This window comes from Crotalus tigris, unplaced genomic scaffold (assembly GCF_016545835.1).
Source record: "Crotalus tigris isolate CLP2741 ecotype Arizona unplaced genomic scaffold, ASM1654583v1 scf7180000017536.10889498, whole genome shotgun sequence".
In the NCBI taxonomy this organism is placed as follows: Eukaryota; Metazoa; Chordata; class Lepidosauria; order Squamata; family Viperidae; genus Crotalus; species Crotalus tigris.
Window position 1 is genome coordinate 396,713 of NW_024096460.1, and position 18,894 is coordinate 415,606.

At 36.1% G+C, this 18,894-nt stretch overlaps 1 protein-coding gene across 4 annotated transcripts in view; it reads left to right on the forward strand.

Annotated features, from left to right (window-relative positions):
* Positions 1–2,300: 2,300 nt before the first annotated feature.
* ENO4 (enolase 4) overlaps positions 2,301–18,894 on the forward strand; it is a 30,471-nt gene continuing 13,877 nt past the window's right edge. The window contains exons 1-8 of one of the 4 annotated variants that reach the window (XM_039349243.1): positions 2,301–2,502; positions 6,996–7,124; positions 8,326–8,516; positions 11,703–11,839; positions 13,527–13,696; positions 15,348–15,479; positions 17,510–17,575; positions 18,425–18,484. In XM_039349243.1, the coding sequence (XP_039205177.1) occupies positions 2,320–2,502; positions 6,996–7,124; positions 8,326–8,516; positions 11,703–11,839; positions 13,527–13,696; positions 15,348–15,479; positions 17,510–17,575; positions 18,425–18,484 (1,068 nt within the window). In that variant the 5' untranslated portion in view covers positions 2,301–2,319. The remainder of the gene's footprint in view (positions 2,503–6,995; positions 7,125–8,325; positions 8,517–11,702; positions 11,840–13,526; positions 13,697–15,347; positions 15,480–17,509; positions 17,576–18,424; positions 18,485–18,894) is intronic. The other 3 variants (XM_039357611.1, XM_039365935.1, XM_039322463.1) reach the window with 3 other exon arrangements.

Below are 18,894 nucleotides of genomic sequence, written 5' to 3' on the forward strand. Positions count from 1 at the left end.
TGATTGCAGTTAGTTTCCACTGCAATGAACCATATTTTTTGTAATTCTATTCACATCGATATTTTTTTTTCTGGAGTTTGCTTTTTTTCTTGGCATCTTTGGAAAGTGAGACTCTTAACATGGACAATCCTTGCACAGCATAACAGAATTGTCTACATATGAAAGGAAGGTATTAGGGTTAGGATAAGATCATCAAAGCTTTGCAGAAATACAAGGAGGAGGAGGAGGAGCAACAACAGAGGAATTTAAAGAGCTCAGCAAGAATGGAATATTTGAGTGTTATAAACTTCCAAGTTGTTAGTATTGGAGCCAGAAAACTAAATAGGAGGAGAGTAAAGTTTAAAATGAAACATTATAGAAGAGTGAGTCCTGTCAGAATTATCCTTAATCTCATCCCTTGCCTTTTCCAGCTCACTTTCTCTGTTTGCAGAGAAGTAAGGAGGTGTCCAGGGGAGCTATCAAAAGAATAAACATGAGGAAAGACCAATTCTATTGAAGCAGCATCTGCTACCTCTTACTATCTTCCCATTTGGGGCAAAAAGGTAAACAGTTCAACACTCTCTAGGGAAAGCAGAGAAGCTGCTGATTTGTTTGACATATCACTTAAGCCATTAGGGGTTTTTGACACTCTGGTTTATAGAATATACTTTATTGCTTAAGGGAGTAATCCCAACTTTTCCCTTTGTGTGGAGCACTACACTGCCACTGAAAGTTTTTGCACACCATCACATAACCTAGAGCTGGTAGCACAGCACCTGGAGATACAATGGCAAACATGATTCCTTAGAGACAAAATAATAGGCTGCCATTTAGAGAAGAAAAATGTGTTTCCTGTATCTTGTCAAGTCCCTTTGTACTTCCTCTTTATATAACACAGGTGCTTTCTAATGCTTTCACAATTTTAATACATGGAAATGCTGATTTTTTTTCCATGACTGAATAATGATAAGCTGTATTCCAACTAGGATGTTGCTGTAAACCTTTGTTTCCTTGATGCTTTTAGCAACATATCCAAAGTTTCAGATTTCAACAATATTCAAATTTCTATTCTATTTTCCAGTTAATGATAGAAACACTTGGTTTATGCAAAATTATGAAACTCAGAATATTTGGCAATTTTGTCACATTTCCAGAACTGAAACACATTAATTCAGTGTAAGTTATTTGACTCATGAATCATCTAAACAAACTTTTCACTACACTATTAACAGCAAGCATTTTATAACACTTTCTACAATTGTCTCTCCAGATTCTTGTCTTCATAATATTTTAAAGCAGAGGAGTTCTTCCTCATTGAAACTCTAACATTCAAAATTGTTTGCAAAAAATAAAAAAGTTCTCATTGAGTAAAGAAAACCAGATTATAAACCAAGATCTGGTTTATAAGATGTATATCCTCACTAAGCCTAATCCTCACTCTAAGTCATTTTGGTTGAGAATGACCAGTCACATCTAAGGTAAGTAATGCATGCTGAGAAACTGACCCCAGCAGCAGGGACAGCCTCAATTTTCAACTTTCGGGATACCCTGAATCTCTAACTAGCCTGCCAGATTTTACTCTCCTGCATTATTCATTCAGATTACAACTGGAAGCATGGAGGTCTTTTAGTCCAACCCCCTGCTTAAACAGGAGACTTATACATTTTCAGAGAAGTGGTTGTCCAGTCTCTTCTTAAAAACATCCAGCGATGAAGCATCCACAACTTCTGAAGGCAAGCTGTTCTACTGGTTAACTGTTCTCACTGTTTGGAAGTTTAACCTGGAATGAAGAAATTTCCTAACAGTGAGAACAATGAACCAGCGGAACAGATTCCCTTCAGTTGTGGGTGTGCTTCATCACTGGAGGTTTTTAAGAAGAGACTGAACAGCCAGTGTACATCCCAACCAGCTGGTTAGTATATGGATCCACTGTGTCATGTGAATCTACACATGTGAATAAACCATGACTATGCTCATTAAAGATAAGCATGAGGTGTGAGAACAGCTCCGTCTCCATCCGAGCATAAAGGCACCCTCCTGGAAGACTAGAAAATCACCAAAAGCACGCTGCTGGGATCCCTTATGGTGAAGTCATTCCTTCTCCCAGCTACACTTTATTTATGTGAACGGATTCTATTGCTGGACAGTGAAGGTCATGTCTCTCCCAAGGTAAATTTCATTAAAGTCAAGAAGCTCGCTCTAAGCACCGCATCTCTGCCCGCTGGCTGAACCGACGCGGCTCGGTTCGCTGATAGAGGATTTCGCGAGACTTTGGAAATCTCGGGACAAAGGAGGAGAGCGTTCACGTTTCCTAGCGACGGTCGTGGGGGGGGGGGTATCATGGCGCGCCGGGAAACTTACACGGGGAAGGGACGGCAATCGGAGCCGGATCGACGGTTTTCTATCATGGATCTCAAACAGCAGGCTGCAGAGTATTACCGGAGCAATGAAATACCGCAGCGCTTGGAGGAAGTACTCAACACCATGTTCTACCAGCGTCCCGGGGATCTCTACGGTTATCTGGTAAGCTGGACAGCGGCACCAAATTCAGCGCCTGGGCTGTTGCACGGATCAAACTGCGCAGGCGCAACTAAAGGGAGTTGCTCAGGGGTGGCCGGGGGTTCTTTGGGGACGTTAGGCGAACTGACTTTGTGTGTTTCCTCAACCTCAGTAACTTAAGAGGTCTGGACTTTTCCCAGAATTCCCCAGGTAGAATGCTGGCTGGGAAATTCTGAGAGTTTGAAGGCCAGGTCACTTAAACTTGCTGAGGTTGAGAAATACTGAACTAGTGAATTAGCTAACCGCCTGGATTTTATGGGATTCTTAGCACTTCCTGGAAACGAAATAACTCATTGGTTTTGTCACACTTCTATGATTTAAGGCAGGCATGTCCAACCCCCGCGCAGGGGCCTCATGCAATCCTGGACAACTACTAATGCAGCCCCACAAGATGGTTAAAAAATAAAACAAGTTTGTTATTTATATATATTAACTATGTTATATATTTTACATGCATCCCAAGACACTGCCTCTTCACCCAGTATGGCTAAGACAAGCCAAAACGTTGGACATACATGATTTAATGTCATAGTAATACATTTATTACAATGTAAGTTCAGATATAATACAGAGAATTAAATAGAGAGCCATCTTGATGTTCTCTATTTGAAGGCAGCCTAAACTAATGAATGTGAAATCTTTAGCTTTCCTAATCTGGCGCCCTCTTTATGTGTTTGGACTGCTTTAGAACAGAGGTCCCTAACGTTTTGGTTACCAGGAACTGGTTATATGGAGAGAGGTTTTTCCAGAGACTGGAGAGTGTGTGGTTTTCTGTGTTGCCTGCATCCTGTGGATGGGGCTTTCCCTGTTTGTGCAGACCAGTTGCTGGCATACCGCGGCCTGGTACTGGTCCACAGACTGGGGGTTGGGAACCCCGGCTTTAGAAGACATAGTATTTTTGTTGAAAGAGATAATATTCTAGGGCTTCAAATTTGTGATGGGGTGAAGATCAGATTTTTTGTTTTGTGTTATAACTCAGCTATAATCTTTTTTTTTAACTGTTATCTTCTTTCACTGTAGCATAATAAAGCATAATTACGCACTAAACTTTTTGATTCTTATTGCCAGAAAAAAACATCTTTAAACTATTTGTCTTTTACCTCTCCAAACTAAGATATGAATTCTTTTTTTCTGTACACTGTGTATTCACCCACAGTAACCTATATTGTTAAACTGAGGAGAAATGAAACCTATACCAGAATAAACTGCTGCTCTATGTGCATCATTAAGGAAGAAGTATATTAGAATCATCTTTTATATAATAAACTAACTTTAGATGGAACAACAGAAGCATCAAAACAAACAACAAGTATTCCTCTAGACATCTAGGTATTGTTCAATGGCTGCTCTTACTTGAGCATGTTCATCTACTTGCTGGGAAATGCTGCTTTTTTTCTGCATCTCACCAATGAAAACAAAATTATGATTGATGTACCACAATTGCATACCAAAGAGCACTTTTCTACCCATTGACACATTACTCAAGACTCTTTTATTATGTATTATAATGTCTTCTACTGATTGAAAACTAGAGAAGATATTAGCTCTTTTAGTGCTATGATGATGAAGTAAACAGCTATAGCCACTTGCAAACTGCTATGCAAACCATGCTATGAAGATTGCCTGATCCTACCACTGCTGTATTTCAGTCCAGTAATACTGAACCTAAAGGTAATCAAATGTTCTGCTATCTTGTTTTCTCTGGCCTTTTTTAAAATTCTTGAGAATTGAAAAGAGGAAAATTTATCTATGCTAGCATATGTCAGAAGAGCCATCAGATCCACGGTGTGGCTGGAATCCTGTGTGGGTGGCCTCAACACTACCATTTCCTTCCTTTCTTTCTTCTTTTCCAACATCAAAAGAAGCAGACCTGGAAGCTAGCACATTGGTGATCATGATAAAACAATACTAATGTTAGATATCCTCATCCAAGATTGTGGTTATCTTCTAGACCCTGGACTTCCAATCCAAATGGTACACTATGGTCTTTCTAGGATGCTTTCTGGAGGCTTATATTTATTTATATAAAACACTGCTATTATAAACTGTGCCTTGACAGCTCTCGGGTTGGTTTGTATCATCCAGGCACATCTTTTAAGTTTTTCCATGCCCTCCAAAAAGAGAGATTAAGAAGTAAAAAAACACAGGTATAAGTACCTAAGTGAGCAAGCTTTTTTCAATTCTGCAACGTTTTTCTGAAAAGACTTTCATTAGACTTAAAGAGTTCATCTTTAAGTCTAATGAAAAAGAACTGGCAGTTACCATAATGGTGTTGAAATCAAAAAAGAAATCAATAGAAGGAAAAGAGCCATTAGGTCTAAAAGAACTGAAGGTAAAGAAACAGCTAAAGAAACACCAAATGAAAGAAAAAAGGACAGGAATAAAAGGGAGTAAGAAAAAACATATCCTAAAGAAAATATTGATAGTTAAAATCTGAAGCCAGTGTGTAATCTGCTGGGTGCCCAAAGCAGACTGGTTTCCTGCATCATTAAATAGTTTGCCAGAAAAGAAAACAAGAGAGTAACAGTTTGACAGGTCTCAAGTGACATTAGGAGCCAACCACCATTAAAACAGGTTCTTTGTCTGCTATCTTAAACAATGTGGAAGTAAATCCTTTCTCTAGGCCTTAGTACATTGGTCCTTCCAGCTTTGTATATCTCCAAATTCCTCTCTCTTCTTCGCCTTCTGCCTGCCATGTACTTCAGCTGCTCTTCCAACATGTCCTGCATCAACAGCAGTGCCTGGCCTCTCCTGCTATTCTCTTCTCCTCAAGCAGCACTGCCAGACCACATCCTTGTATTGCAAAGCACCTTTCTCTCCAGTAATGACTTACTTGGTAATAACATCTTGGTGGGCAAAGGGTGTTCTGGCACCAGTATATCCCTAACTCAGGCTTGCACTTCCTATGATCATTGGGGTCTTCCATGCTAAGTTCTATCTTCAATAGTGGGATGGCTTAGAGCAGAACAGAAGAATGACAAGAAAATAGATGTGGGGGACCTAAACCAGTAAGGATTGTGATGACTTGGTTATGGACTCTTGATTGTAGAACCAGTGCCTCAGTGGCTGTGGATGAGCTTGCAAGTGAGGTTTTTTATAAGATTAGGAGTGGGGGGGGGCACTACTTTAAAGTGATTCTGCTTCCTCCATGGCTGGGACCAGTTGGTGTTGGTGATAGGGAGAGGTGCACTTAGGCCTCTCTTTTTTTTATTGAAAAGTTTTACAAAAAATTACAAAATATACCCCAAACCTGGAGCCTGGATGGGGAGCAACAAGCTTTGACTGGACCAAAGCCATTTTTAGTGATTGTGCTTTCCAGTCAAAGTTGACTCCTGGCAACTGTCTGAACAAGACCTTGCATTTTTCTTGGCAAGATTTTGGAAGTAGTTTGCCATTGCCTGCTTTCTAGGTCTGACAGAGTGACTGGCCCAGTTGTCACCCAGTTGTCTTTGGCCCTAAGATGGGACTAATCTCTCAGTTCCTAGGCTGGTGCCTTAACTACTTCACCAAACTAATTCTCTCACAAGTTGAATAGGTTTGGATTTCCCACCCTAGTGGGCTGAGGCCTCTGGTGAGTTGTCAGCCTTGATACTCAGTGGGATAATACTCCAGCAGACACAGTTGGTGCACAATTTGGGGTCCTCCTGGATTCACAACTCCTGGTAAAGCAGGAGATGGCAGCTGGAGTTGGGGGAGGCCTCCTTTGTATAGGTTAAGCTTCTGTTCCAATTGTGACCTTTCCTAGACTGGGAAACCTTGTTCACTGACACTTTAGTTATCTTTTAGTTGGATTACTGCAGTGTGATCTACATTGTTCTGTTCTTGAAAACAATCTGGTCTAGTTTGTCCAACATACAGCAGCTTGTACAGTTCTGAGCTATTCATATTTTGCCTTTGTACACTACTGATATATGAGCTGCATTAGTTTCCAGTTGGTTTCTGGATACAGTTCAAAGTTCTGGCTATTATCTTTAAAATTATAAATTGTTTGGGTCAAGGTCACTTGCAGGATCATCTTTGCCTGAGGGTATCTATCTGTTCTAAAATCTCCCTTACCTTAATTGTTGCCATTCTATGGGATTTCAGATACATACCTTTTTTGTGGCTGCACCAGAAAGATGTTCAGAGTATGATGCTGTGATTACCTGATGGTTCATCATAAGGAATCGATCTGAAGGACTCAGCAGATAGAAACAAGGTTACGCATGCTAATCAAACACAGAAACTTAGCTTGAGTATATTAGGTAGGCTGTACTTCACAGCATACTGACTGAAAAGAATCCAGATAATCTGCTTCAACTAGCATGCTACCATCATACACCATTCATGATTTTTCCTCCAATCTATGACTACAAGAATTAGTAACTAAATGAACCACCTAATACATTTAAGGTACAAAATAAATTGTAATTGTATCTTTGAAAGCCTATGAATTGCACTAATTATTGGTCTTCTAGGCAAACTTCTTCTCTGAATTATCAAAACCTCCAGTGATATGCAAATTAGATGCTAAAAGTGTGCTGGATGGAACTGGTCGACCAACATTAGAAGTTGAAGTTTTTTGCCGAGTTAGGGACTGTGAAAAGGTATGAGTTGGGTTGCAGTTAATTCTGTGTTTGTTTATACAATTTTAAGGGTGACCAACTCCACCAGAACTCTATGCAGCTTGTAATTAAACCATTAAAAGGAAAACATATATCAAAGAAAAACAATACAACTGATTAGTAGATAGAATCAAAAAGCAAAGGGGCTGAGCCACCAGGTTGGGTAGTTGAGATTCCATGACAGGTATTTGAGAAGCCATTGTCCCTAATGGAGTGCATTTATCCCTTTAATACCAAGGTTTGGTTTTCTAGACAAAATAAAAGGACTTTATTTAATTTCTAAATAACAGCTAAAGCTATTCAGATTGTGCTATGGTGATAGGAAAGAATAAAATCTTTTTTTGCTTCCTGATGTGATTTTCATGGATTTTCTCCATGTCATTCATTACGAGGAAAACTTCTGATCTAGCTTGATTATTAATTGGACAAGAAAAGGATATAGCAGGTTAGACTATTACCTCCTGTTCAGTATGGTCTTACCTCCATCTTAACTCTACCAGCCCTGTATGGTGGTTGTTTAAAAAAATAGACCATTTAAATGCATGCTTGCTGGTACGCGGTCTCTGTGCATGACGTTTTGATTTCCTGTAGCATACAGTTCAATAAGTTTAAGGCCTAGTTGAAATTCTCTTTTCTTCTTTTGCAACAGTCCTTTTATATTATTTTATAAAGCCATCTAATATGGTGGAAGAATAACAAAAAATTAGTCAAGTTTTTTATTTGAAAACATATTTCATTCCATCACGTTAGATATGCATTGCTTAGTTCATTGCACATACCAATTAGTTAGAAGGATTAAGATTATCTTGAATTTTTCGTTCACTTCTTGAAAAATGATATTAAGATAATTAAGGGGAACATTATAAAATATATTCTCAGAGCATTCATGAATCAAAACTTCACATAAAACTCCTGTTTGTGTTAAAAAGAACTATATTAAAACTATATAGAATAACTACGAGTTGAATAAAAAGCTTTGAACAAAATTCTACTGAAGAATTACAATCTATAAATTACCTTGGATAAATACTTGAAGTGAGATAGGTTTATGATATTTGTCAGTGGAAGTATCTGGAAAAACTATACATCAATTATAAAAAAAGCTTTTAGTAGAAAGTAATTTCAATGTCATGTTTACTATGTGAAATTTCAATAATAACCATCTTTAAATATTGTTACACAGATTATTTGTTCCAGCATGATCTCATGTCATGCTGAAATTCTTGAAAATGCTTCAGCAGAAGCAATTGATGCGGATGAAAAGGAAAGATACGAATCATTGAATATGGCAATTGAATGGATAAATGAATCCCTGAATGAAATGCTCAGAGGCCTTCAGCCTAGTGACCAACAAAACATTGATGCGTTATTAGGGTAAGTGTCTCCTATTTATTTATTTGCTATGATTTTTTTTTAAATTTTATTTAAAATTCCATTATGTTCTAATTCAGCATTTGCACACAATATACTTACAAACTTGAAGCAGTGTTCTTTAATGGTTATTAGGACATTTTGTTACATAATTCAGTTGTCTACTAGTCAATAAATCTTGCTATCGTAAGTTCTCATTATCTAAGAAGTTCCATCCAGTAATAGCAATGCAGAATGTATAAAATAGATCAGTGATATAGGTGCCAAGAATAAGAAGGGAGGATGGCAGCAATATAAGTGGCTAGATTTCAGGGGCTGCAGTAATGCAAGAGAATACAACCCAATGCCCTCCATGGATTTGGGAATATAACACTATTATCTGTCACTGGACTTGCTAATTGGGGCCCATGAGAAATATACATCAAAACAGGCATACTCTGCCTATATGAATTTTATTTAAAAAATCACATTAGTAAAAGCTAAATATGAAAAAAATATAAAGAAAAGTTAGAAAGAAAGAAAAAAGATAACAGAAAAGTGTAAAAAGCAATTGAAGTAGAAAAAAAAAAGAAAATTGAACAAGCAACTTCCAATCTTCTCTACAGTAATTATAAACAAACTTATTATCCATCCTCCTCCTTTCATTACAAGGTTCCCTTCTATCCCAGCTGCCAAAAAAGCCAATGCAGTCCTAGGCTGCATTAACAGAGGGATAGAATCAAGATCACGTGAAGTGTTAATACCACATTATGATGCCTTGGTAAGACCACACTTGGAATATTGCATCCAGTTTTGGTCGCCATGATATAAAAAAGATGTTGAGACTCTAGAAAGAGTTCAGAGAAGAGCAACAAAGGTGATTAGAGGACTGAAGGCTAAAATATATGAAGAATGGTTGCAGGAATTGGGTATGTCTAATTTAATTAAAAGAAGAACTAGGGCTGACATGATAGCTCTGTTCCAATGTTTGAGGGGCTGCCACAAAGAAGAGGCAGTCAACCTATTCTCCAGAGCACCTGAAGGCAGGACAAGAAGTACATAGTAATTTTTAAAATCTACATTATCATTAATTTTTTTATACCATAAAAAGCCAAAAGCTCAGACTCCTAGTTGCTTCCTCCTTCACCAATGAATATTTAAAAAATGAATACAGTATAGGATCCTATATATTTACTGTTCACAAACTGATTATAAAAACACAGTTGTAGATAACTAAAAATATAGAATTATCCCTTTTTATATTGGAACTAGATAAGATTGCTACAGTTTTGCACTGGTTAATAGACAATATGGCAATAACTTTATTTTTTTACACTCTTGAGAATATATTTAATTAATAGACTGATCATAACTGTTTTTGCATTTTATAATACTACTGTAAGATTGACGTATGATACAGTTGTAAGATATAGGTGACTAAACAATACAGCTTCCTGGAATGTAAATTGACCAATCCTTACAGAAGTATTTATTTGATTTGTATCCATTCTGGCATATCTTTTCTTTAACTTTCCCCCTTATTTCTACAAGTAATGTTAGACTCAGTTTCTCTTCCATTTAAAATTTAAACAGACCAAGACTTTCCCTAGTAATTACAGGTTTTATTATAATAAATACAGGTGTTGATCTGAGAAATTGTTCAATTATTAGTGATCTTTAAATCAGTTCCTAACTGGAATAATTTTAAATACTGAATTAACTAAACCAGTGGTGGCAAACCTATGGCACGTGTGCCAGAGGCGGCACTCAGAGCCCTCTCTGTGGGCACACGTGCTGTTGCCCCAGCAGAGTTCACCAGAATAGTGAGCACGTGGCGTTTGGAAGCAACAGGGCAGGAAGTGAGCGAGCAAGTGGCATTGCCATCCCGGGATGCCCCGGAGATGGTGAGGGACTGGCCCCTGCCACGCTCACCCAGTCTGCCGTGACCACTGCAGCTACGCCCACTCAGTGCCCCGCCTGAGGGCATCACAATGCTGATGCAACCTGGCACTTTGCAATAAGTAAGTGGGTTTTGGGTTGCAGTTTGGGCACTCAGTCTCTAAAAGGTTCGCCATCACTGAACTAAACATTTTCTCTGAATGACTTCTACCCAATATGTTCTTTGTCCTCCAAGGGGACAGTTGTGCCAGTCAAAAGCCAGCTGAAGAAAGCTCTGAACATAATAATGTTCTCTTCTAATCATGTAGATAGATAAATTGGGGTAGCTGGCATTGCAGTTGCAGAAATATATTTCTTTAAAAAGCTATCCTACACTTTTCCAGTAGCAGTACTGAAAGCAAATTAATAAGCTAGCTGCCTACATTTTTATGAAATGTACGTTAATAATTGAATGATATATCATTTTCACAACTGTCCTTGAAAGTTCCTCAAGGATGCAGTCCAGTATGTGTTTGCTCAAAAGGGACACTGAATAGAGCAAAGATCCAAGCAGCGTGCACCAGTGAACAAGGAATGTAGGATGTTTTGTCCCAAACATCTGGAAGGTACCAGGTACTAATCATTAGAAAGACTAATTACTAAAGAATACGATTTTCAATACTGAAGCATATGATTATAGAGGCTGTATTATAATGGTATCTCAAAGCACTGATATTTACCACCCAAATATTAGGGAATTCCAAGAAAAAGAAGGCAAACATATAAGTATGATGGTTTCAAATCATTTTCAGTTCTGAAGTAAAAACCATATTGTTTGGATAGAGATAAAATAGGAACAAAATTATACGTTTTATATGCCTGTTCCAGACAATAAACTGGCATAAACATTTTGGGCCAATTCTCAAGGCCCATTTGATGTACATAAAGAATTTTGGTTCCTCCAATTGGTATATACTCACAAGTAACATCAGGGTAGAAAAGTTTAACTTCCAAAAGGTAACAGATATGCAATAAATGTGTACATAGAAAGGTGGAAATATTTATAAAGCTAAAAATTGCAATATTTTTCATTCACAAATTTATTTTATTTTAATTATTTATTTTAGCATTTTGCATGACTTCTTGGCCCTAAGGAAAATGAAACTTAAAACTAATGACAATACCTTGAATAACACAAATTCAAATTCAGGTTGAAAATAAAAGTGGAATATGTTTTTGTGAGTCAGAACCCTTCCAGTGTATGATTTTGTAGAGTTTGTATTTGCAAAATCCAAAGCAGTGTTTAATCATGCTATTTCCTTTTATTTATAGTGATTATTTTACAAGGAAATACGAAGAAGATAAAGAAAAGAGGGAACCTGCAAAAGAAAAAGAAAGTCAGGAAGCAATGGCACCTGCTTCTCCATTGGCCACCATACCTCCTGGAAAAAAGAAACCAAACAAAACAGGTTAGAAAATGACATTAGTATACATGAAATGGTCTTGAACAATCATTCGGTTACTTCTGGTTCTTCGTGATCTGCTGGACACTATTTTCCCTGGTTTGTTTTCTCAGTAACTTCTTATTTCGTTCTGGAAAAGTCCTGCTTGCATCATGAGTAATGGTAACTAGGCATCTTGTCTTCTGTAGGCCTTTTTTTTTTCAATTCACTTCATATTTTTTTTAAGCATCAGGGCCTTTCCATGATTTCTGCCTTTGTATTTTGTGTCCTCAATATTTAAGCTTTAGGTTCATTTTTAGTCTTCTCAGTCAATAGTGTGGTTTTACTGCATCTGGTACAATGATTTCTTCTTTCAGTGCAAGGTATTTTCAGTTGCATTCTTCTGCATCACAGTTCAAAAATACAATTTTTCTTTGTTTAATCCTTCTGATGATCCAGCTTTTATATATGTGTGCTTATGTGGGAAAAGTATAGCCTTGACAATATTTACTGTTGCTGTCAATGTTATATATCTGTTCTTTTGTATTTTCTTTAGAGCTGTCATAGCTTTTCTACCAAACAGAAGATTTGTTTTGTTTTATTTCATAGTCAACATCCCTGTAAACTCCCTGCAAAAGGCAGCAGTTTAGGATCCAGGGATTCAAAAACTGGCCTTTTTCTGTTTTGTGCCTTGTATATTTTGATATATTCTTAATTTACTGTAGACACTAGTGAATGCCATATCTGAAGATAAGGAAATAATGTTAGTAAATACAAATTTTAAAAAACTCGTTATAAATCTCTGAGGAAATACTTTATTTTTAGAATCTTAATAGTGTCAATGAAAAAGAAAAGATATTGAACATAACAGAAGTTTAATTTAGCATATTATGGAATATTTCATTGATTGTTGAGAATCTATGGAGAATATGTCCTGTTCAGACTTGTTGCTTCATACTATGAAAAAGCATTAGATAAGCTTTTTGATCATAAAGAGGATCAAATTTATGGTATGCCTCAAATTAATGTATCAAGTACATCTCAGTGTTCTTGAGCATGTTTATATTCTTGCTTAAAGAAGCAGTTAAATGTTTGGATCAAAAATCAGATTTTCCATAGCACCCACACCCATAACTTGTCAGATTTTCAAACGATGCAGGCTTTTCTTTAACATTTGAGGACATAAATGTCACAGTGGGAAATGATGGTTGCTATGTTCTGTGCTACAAAATTCAGCTATTGTTAAGGTACCTAAATGGGAGCTACATAATTTTCCAAATGTACCTTGGATTCTGATTTTTTAAACATAAATATTATTTTGAAAATCTGGATGAGGTTAAAAAAATGAACACAATGAAAAAGTTAGTAAAGAGAAAATAATAGAACATTTTGGTCTGAGAAATAAAACTTCAGCAAAGAGTTTGTAATATCTGCCCTTGCATGTAAGAAAAGAGTCTTTAAGCTGATATAAAATTAATGTTAGAAAGCTAGCTGGATAAATAGGAAAAAGTTTAAAATGCACTTAGAATTATTTTTCTTCAAATTCCTATTCCTGGATCAGTGTCTTTGATTCCAGATGAATTGTAGATTAAGGAACCTGAAGATTTCTTTCTACATTTTTTGACTTCAGTGCAAAAACTACCATTTTATTTATTGTGGTCTTGTTAACATTAAGCAGAAGCTGACTACATCCTTTTTCCCCCTGTGTTTTTAGGCAAAAAAATGTCTGTGATAGAAAAGCCAATAGTCCCAGCAGAGCTTCCTGAACCTGTACTTATGGGCAGTTTGGCTATTGGATGTACATCACTTGCTATTGCAAAGAGTGCTGCAACTGTTCGTGACATACCTTTGTACTTATATATTACTTTGCTGAAACATGACCAGGTACTTGTCAGGATTTACCTTGTTGTGCAGATTCAGAATGCTCAGTTGAAATGGGAACAAGAGAAATGATTGCCATATACACAAAACCAAGTCTTATGGTACGTGTAGTGATCAATTGTAGCAACTGTAGCACACTAGACAATATAGCAGATGTGATCAGCTCCAGTTTGCTAAATGTTTTCAGTTTGATGCATGCTGCATCTACATTTGTGGTCAGCGGAAACTTCTTTTTAAAAAGTAAATGATCAAGCAGATTGCTTACTTTATAAAAGTAAAACATGGTGGCCTGGTCAAGAAGATAATCCTGTCCCTGTAATGACTTTCTTTATATGAGGTATAATTAAATGGGATTTACTGCCACCAGTTTAGATGATTTAATATAGTCTGGATAGCTGGTTGTTACCTACAGGGAATGATACAGTTGATATTATCTGGGGTTCAGAATTAAACTATTAGACATGGTTAATATAGTGAAGATGGTAGAGGACAGGAAGACCTGGAGGAACGTTGTCCATGGGGTCACAATGGGTCGGACACGACTTCGCAATTAACAACAACAAATATAGTGAAAGTGCCAAAATTGTTGGCAAGTCAAAAAATAATCTGGGAAAATGGCTTGGCAAAACTAATTTTGTGAAGGAAAGTAAAGTTTTCCTAGCTTTCAGGTTCCCAGCATGAGCCTGAAAGCTAGGAAGAATAAATATTTGGTCCTGGTGACTGACTCAGATTGGAACCTGCAAAACCAGATTGTATTATTGCTGGGACAATTACATTCCTGTGACACAGAACACTAGGCCAGATGGATCTGGAATGAGCAAGGTGAATTTTCTTATATTGTGTTATTATGTTATTTAAGCCTTTTCATGACTGATATGTGTTAGAAGAGACAAGAGTAATATCTATTATGTAGTTGTTCCTATCTCCCATTTCTTGGTTAGGGGCCAGAAGATTGAATTAATAATCAATTAATTCACTGGTCTTAGTTTGATTGAAGCACCAAACTATAGTTTGAATAAACCCATTACAAAACCTAAGCTATAAACTATAATTAAAAGGTTCTTCTTTAACCACAGTTTAATTTAAAATCCAGGTTTGAACACCGTATTTTATCTAACCATATTTTGTCTTAGTTTACTGTGCATGCCATCTCTAAATGTCAGTGGGATGAAAAGGAGTCATATTCTAATACAAGTATTAATCAGTCTTTGTTTACTCTTGTTCCCTACTCTCGTGTCAATACATAGGAATATTCCTACATATGAATGATATTGAATTAAGGCAAATCCTAATCCTAGATTTTATGCTGTCCATCTCCGGCATACAGGAAATGCCAGAGTGTAATAATGGATCTCTGTATACTGATTTAAATCATATTATTTTTCTGGTAGCTGAAATAGTCTTAATTTAACATTCTGGTCTAAAATTGGATATTTATGATCTTAATGAAATTAAGCTTTATCTTTCTAGCCAGTCATACAATAGATACAAATTGTACATATACATTTGCAAATACAGTTAACTTTCCTTTGTGATCCAAATAGTGTACAAGGTAGTTATCGTAAAATATAATATATGATTAAAACCTTGTACATTATTTGGATTATTTATTTTTAGTACAACCAATAACAATTCTTCATTCTTCCCCATTTAGAAGATGCCAAAAGAACTGGTTATGCCACTGCCAATGATAACAGTTTTAAATTGTGGGAAATCATCACCTGGAAAACTGAATGTAATGAAAGAAGTGATGCTGATCCCTCCTGCCTGGTTAACAGTTAAACAAGTACTGCATGCTGTTGTTCTAAGTTGAGAATGATAAATAAAATGTTGAAAATCATTCAAGTACATTGTATTCGCCTCTCAGGATGGAAATGCTGTTTATCTATATCACTGCTATTTATTAAAACTATTGACTTGGAACTAAATTCAAAATCTGTGTATGTGCAAGAAATCTCAGGAAAAAAAAATTAAAAATACTGTTATGTTGATCAGACTATGCAAAATGTCTATCCAATAAATAAACATGCAGCATTTTATCTGCATGATACACTAGATATAGCTATAGATATAGCTATAGATATAGCTATAGACATAGGTGTAGATAGTTACAGTAGCCTATCATTTTTCTGGCATTTATTTATTTGGGAATTTCCAGTGCCTCTTATAATGAAGGAAAATAAGTAAAAACATTAGAAAGATTGAACAGAATTTGCTGTACAATAAAGTTTCACATTCTAAGATGATCAGTGCTAACCTGGTACAGAGGAAGCATTAGTTTCATGAACAATTATTAAAAATGTCTATAGTTACAATGGTTCTAAAATGGATTTGAGAATTAGCTTTGACAGATAAATCTTGATCACCCCAATAACCTTTGAATAAGTTTAAAGAAAAGATATATGATGACACAGTCCTGCATTATGGCTGAAACCACAAGTAAAAGAAATGTGATCGTAGGCTATGCAGAATGTGAGACTACTTAGATATGGTTATCAGTTTTTGATTAATTTCTGCTAAAGGAAAACTTGATTAACATAATGTGTCAATCTATTATGCACTTCAGTAGTGTAAATGTAATTAACTCTATTGTCTTAGTAGAAGTTACATGTTGACACAATTGTTGATTAATTTTGTTCATCTCGTGGTGTTATATAATAAGCAAACCTTTAATAAATCTGAAAGCTAATCATATTGAGAGATATAAAATTAAATTAGTCAGCATTAAAGTATAATTAAATCTGTATATCCCTGTACTAAACATGGGTAAGAATTAGTTAAAATGAATGGTAAACAAGAGGTTTTGATTTGTCAGTGAAAACAGTGCAGTGTTTGTGTGAGACACACCACTTTGGGAAATGCATTTCACAAACAGAGCTCTGTCCAAGGGTGAGGATATTTTTGTAAAAAAAAGAGAGAAGTGCTTTCTCTGATGATCTTAAAGCATAAGCTAACTGATACAGGAAGATGGTCCTCCTTGACATTATTTGATATAGACTTGTTTATATTTCATTCAAGGCCAAAGCATAATCCATAGAAGAAGAATTCATTGTTTTTCAGTAAAATGGGATTTAGTGATATCCTCTTAAAACAGAAATATTTCAGAATTCAGTTAGCTTCTAACAAATGTTAGAGCAACATGGATGCCTATTTCGAGAATCTAGTTTTACTTCTGTCCATGATCCTAGTGCCTTGTTCACATCCCAACCCACATTTGCTCATTGATGCTTAATGATACTTTAATGAACCTAAATCTATAGGAAATTCCAGGCTGAGCCTGAGGAGGACAAAAGCACCATCAATCACGAGTCCCTTCATTTCCACAAGAGATCTAAGTCCAGGCCACCTTGAATGACTTTCTTGTCTCCCGCTAATTTCCCTTGACTGTTAGTAGCTCAGATTTTTGTAGAGAGCTTAAGCTTGCAATAAATCTTTATACTCATTTGATCTGTCTGATTCTTCTAATTTTCAGGCACTTGACAAAATCATAATGATGAAAAAAGAGATAATGTGTCTTGGAACATTACAGTGCAAATCCCAGCCTTTTGTACTTTTATCACAATGTCACAATGCACATCCATTTTCCCCCCTTACCACACAATGCTGTTTCCAGGATTAACCTTCCAAATTCAAGGTTGAATTGCTAATTACATAAACCTGTGACTTCTCCACAACTTCCGATGCAATCTGGAGCTAAGAATAAATCTCTTATTAAAGAGCATATTTGTGATTTTATGAAAAAAATCAGTCATTTTTAAAGTTGAATTTCCAATGGAAAAAAGCATGTGATTGAGGGAATGTTTTATTATTATGCAGGCCATAACAAGATGTATGGATATTCAGAAACAGATGTTGAAATTGATAGAAAAAATGAATAAAGAGGTAAGTCAACAATAATAAAATCTATTTAGGACATTCAAGAATGAATGCTATTACTTTAATAAACAAATAAATAAATCACAAATGCACATGCCTGTAATAGAATTTGCCTTGGAGAAGGAATGTGCAGGGATGGGGGGAGAATCCTGGCAGGAGCACCATGGTTTCCCAAGGAGGAGGCAGTACATTTCAAAAAGAATCCCAAATTAAGAGATTGCACAGTCCTAAATTGGATGGGGGAGAGATTCAGGGTGATATATTTCACCTTGTTATATCTGTTAAGTTAGAAGATTATAGCTTTAATCTTGCAAAATTCTGTCTACTAGTTGTAAGCAAATAGAAAATTGGACTCAATTGGATTTCACAGTGTCATCTTTGGGCTTAGGTCTAACATGCCGATACTCATAGGAAGGAAAGAAATATTGGGAGGATCGCAAACAAAGATCATAGTCTGTAAAACAAAAATAATTGTAGAGAGAGGAGGCAAAAACAATCCAACAAGGAGCTACTGTTTGGATAAGGAAACAGAAATTCACCTGAGAAATGGGATAGAATGAAGAGATGTGGCTGGTTGCACAAGAACCTTCTTAGCATTTTATTATAAGTTGCTATTTTAAATTAATAGATGTTCATTATTTATAATGCTGAGTCAGATAATTGTTGGCAAGGTACAGTTGAATAATGCATTTCTATTTTAGACTCAGTATAGGGTTGTATCACGTACAATATATTCATTTTACCTACATATTTTACCATGATGACTCTCATGCTACAATGGTTGACAATTTGTTACATGTTTCTGCATACTATGCTTTCCTAAACACTTTGTTCTTGAAAAATCCTTTGCAACAGTCTGGTTCTGCAATAGATGACAAAAAAGCTGCTTCACGAGATGCAGGGAAAAAGACGCTGGTAAGGAGAAAAATAAAGTCCTAAGTTTAAGCATGATGAAAGATTAAGATTAAAATCATATGGGAAAAAGCTTACTAGCCCTCCCTGACATATTGTAATATTCAACTTATTTGCTCTAAGACTGCATCCTTGCAAACAATATGAACAAACATAGTAATTGTCTTCATGTCCATCTGGTCATAGAAATTGGAAATAGTAACTAGGAAGTTACCTGATTGGATTCTTGTAGGTAATGATAAATTATATATACTTGAAATATTACCATAATATTACCATGATTTGACCTATGAAATGACCATACAGAGAAAGAGCCTTAAAGGAGTTTAGAATATCATCCATATAGTTTTGATGGAACGGTTGAAAAATGGCAGGCATTCAGAATTTAGCAGACTATTTTTTGTAAGTTAATT